This window comes from Gouania willdenowi, chromosome 16, assembly GCF_900634775.1.
Source record: "Gouania willdenowi chromosome 16, fGouWil2.1, whole genome shotgun sequence".
In the NCBI taxonomy this organism is placed as follows: domain Eukaryota; kingdom Metazoa; phylum Chordata; class Actinopteri; order Blenniiformes; family Gobiesocidae; genus Gouania; species Gouania willdenowi.
In genome coordinates this window covers 26,900,774-26,903,693 of record NC_041059.1, presented here as the reverse complement: position 1 = coordinate 26,903,693, position 2,920 = coordinate 26,900,774, and the positions used below count along the sequence as shown (strand labels likewise).

The window sequence follows — 2,920 nt, the reverse complement described above, 5'->3', positions numbered from 1 at the left end:
TGAGACAAAATATCCACTAATAACAGAATACCAGATGAATATCAGAAGAAGCAAGGCAAGTAGATTAGCATTTGCTCCTATTTCTATCAGAATTTTTATGAACAGAAGCAGCAACAGGTCTACCAAAAATACGACATGACAAATACCGGACTGTTAGCGTCATTAGTGCTGATGACTCTTATTTTGAAATGAAAGTATATATTACACCGAGTCTGTATTCGTTCTACTCCTAATCATGAGTTGTTTGTCAGTCCTTGGCTTGTGTGGTTTGTATTTCTACAGCTCTATGCTCTTTAAAAGGATCCTCCACTGTTTTTAAAAATGTGACCTAAAATCTTTAAAATGTCATTCTTAGATCTATGCCTAGCAAAATGCATAAGTTTTCATCATATTTGTTTTATTAACTTTAAAACTGGGATTACTTTATTGTTTTAAAACCTGTAATGAAGTTAGCGAGTAAATAACAGACACTTTCTTTTGAAAAGAAGGTTGTTCCTTTTAGACATGACTTAAAATCGTATTTAGCTTGCTAAATTCCTTTGATATTAATTATTCATGAACTTAAACAGTAGCAATGGCATTTTTTTTTTACAAGACTTTATTGGTTCAAACATTTCTGAACCCCTTTTGTTGATTTCCTGGATAATCTTAACAATAGTACATCAGTCACTTTACAAACATAACACAGGTGAAGGATCTGCCATAAAAACATTCTCTAACTGCTTTTAAGAACAACCAAAGACAAATAGACTCAGACTGATTTCAGGTTGCAGAAGCAAGTCATTAAATCATCACCACATCTTCATCCAATAAATAAATATCAGCTGTGAAAACAATTCCAAAAAAACCAGTCAGCTCAGATTTCTGCTCCTGTGTTTGATGAGGAAAAGTCTTTCACAACTTGCAGCGAAGTTTACAGCGTCCTCTTCTGCAGCGGAAGCTACACCTCAGTTTTCTCATCTGTGTGAATGATGAAACACATCACCATCATTACTTATTCTGCATTAGTTCCATTTAGTACAGAGGAGTCCAAACTGGCTCCTCCTCTGTTACTACGCTCTCTGCACAGCTTTAGATCAGAGTCAGGTGTGTTGGAGCAGGCTCTTACCTCCCTGTTGTCCATCCAAGTCTCATTCATGGCACCACCTGGAGTCTCTAAAAAGATGGTGTCTTCACCTTCTTCACCCTCTTCACCCTATAAACCAGTTTGAAGATTATCCACATTAGTGCAACTAATCCTGACTGTGTGAAAGATGAATGACTTTGGGGGAAGTTAATTTGAAGCTCCATCATCATCATTACGTATTCTGCATTGGTTCTATTTAGTACAGAGGAGTCCAAACTGGTTCCTATGGCCTCTGATTCCAAGGAGAGGCTGTTACTACACTATATCTGTACAGCTTCAGATCAGAGTCAGGTGTGTTGGAGCAGGCTCTTACCTTCATGGAGTCCATCACAGTCTCATTCATGGCACCGCCTGGAATCTCTAAAAAGATGGTCTCCTCCAGCTCTTCACCCTGTAAACCAGATGGAAGATTGTCCACATTAGTACAACAAATCCTGACATGGCTGTAAGAGAATTCAGCTGGAGATGTGACCTGAAGGACTGGGACAGCAGAGCTCTGCTGGCTGCACATCACTGTGAGCACGATGGCCACTGCAACAAACACACTCAAAGTCTTCATCTCTACACTCTCAGCAGATCCACAAGATGTCAGATTTCTGTTAGTGACGCTTGTCAGCTTTTGATAATGTTCAGCTGCAGAGTGTGGAGATATTTATACCCATTGGACCTCTGTTGCCTCATCACTGGGTTTTCCACATTGAAGAAAGCACTTGTTGAGTAATTGTAATGAAACTCGTCACTAAAGGTAGCTTCTTGTTGATATTGACTCACTCCCACTGCTGTCATTTTGGAGCCTTTCTATTGATCTGACCCATATTACCAGAATAGTACGCAGCAGTAAACAAAGTGTGTCAGTTTGTATTTGTTGACATTGGCACAGCACAAATGTGAAACCAGTGGATCAACAAGCAGGATCATCAGTGGGAAATGTAGTTTTTACAGCATAGTTTACGGTTAGAGGTGATTATGTAATCAGAGACTACATTGTTGGTCAAGATTGTACAGTTCCATTTGGTCAAAAATCCATAATCCATCTCTGAACATATTGTAATCCAAGCGTTCTGAGTGGATAGTGAATCTCTTCTTTTCTCATTTAAATGACTTTGAATCCAAGCCAATACTACCTACCTAATCCCATAACATTTAAATTTATTCAATAAAATATCATGATCCAGGCCTTTTTTAAGCCCCACCTCAAGCTGTTTTTGTTCTTTTGAGAATGAAATGTTTTCTTTTGAGTCTATTAATGCCAGAGATGTTGCGGTTTGTGTCCAAACACCATACTGTCATGGAGTATTTTGTGTTTAAGTATGAATTCCGATTATTAAAGACTTTTTTAAGAATTTTTTAGAAAAGTGGAAATAATGAAACAGGATTTTAGTTTGTGACACTGTCTGTCACACTATTTATACAGAGGTTTGACTTTTACTGTTTTCATTTTGTTAGGAAATCTATTAGAACTATATAATAGAAAACGTATGAAAAAACTATTTTTCATTATTCTAGTAAACAAAATTTTCTGTTCACTTATTTTAATTATGTTCCAGAACTTGTTCATTTGAATGGGAATAGCGGACTGCTGTTCAGATTCAGCATGTACCGGTGTCATGTACTGAGTGTGCGTTGTACTGAGATTGTATATGTATATGCTCATGCATGCACGTGCTCACTACCGGAACACTAATTTTTGCTAAAAAAAAGAATAATTCCTTTTTGTTTATTTTTGTTTTTCAAAGTGAATGGACACGTGTTTTATTTGTTTATTGGATTAGGTCAGAGTTATGGCTAAAATCT

The 2,920-nt window shown here is 37.1% G+C and overlaps 1 protein-coding gene across 1 annotated transcript; it reads right to left on the bottom strand.

Moving 5' to 3' along the window:
- Positions 1-819: 819 nt before the first annotated feature.
- LOC114477506 (hepcidin-like) lies at positions 820-1,730 on the bottom strand. The gene is made up of 4 exons (XM_028469839.1): positions 1,599-1,730; positions 1,440-1,517; positions 1,109-1,195; positions 820-960 (listed from the first exon to the last, which is right to left on the bottom strand). The coding sequence occupies exons 1-4, from the start codon at positions 1,683-1,685 to the stop codon at positions 895-897; spliced, it is 318 nt and encodes a 105-aa protein (XP_028325640.1). The 5' UTR covers positions 1,686-1,730; the 3' UTR covers positions 820-894.
- Between the last annotated feature and the right edge of the window lie 1,190 nt (positions 1,731-2,920).

Bases quoted from the DNA above. Each gene is read 5' to 3' on its own strand.
- LOC114477506 (XM_028469839.1), bottom strand. From the start codon at position 1,685: ATGAAGACTTTGAGTGTGTTTGTTGCAGTGGCCATCGTGCTCACAGTG. The intron at 1,518-1,598 runs GTCACATCTCCA...TCTGGTTTACAG, and splicing joins CTGCTGTCCCAGTCCTTCAG to GGTGAAGAGCTGGAGGAGAC. The intron at 961-1,108 runs GTAAGAGCCTGC...TCATTCACACAG, and splicing joins CTTGGATGGACAACAGGGAG to ATGAGAAAACTGAGGTGTAG.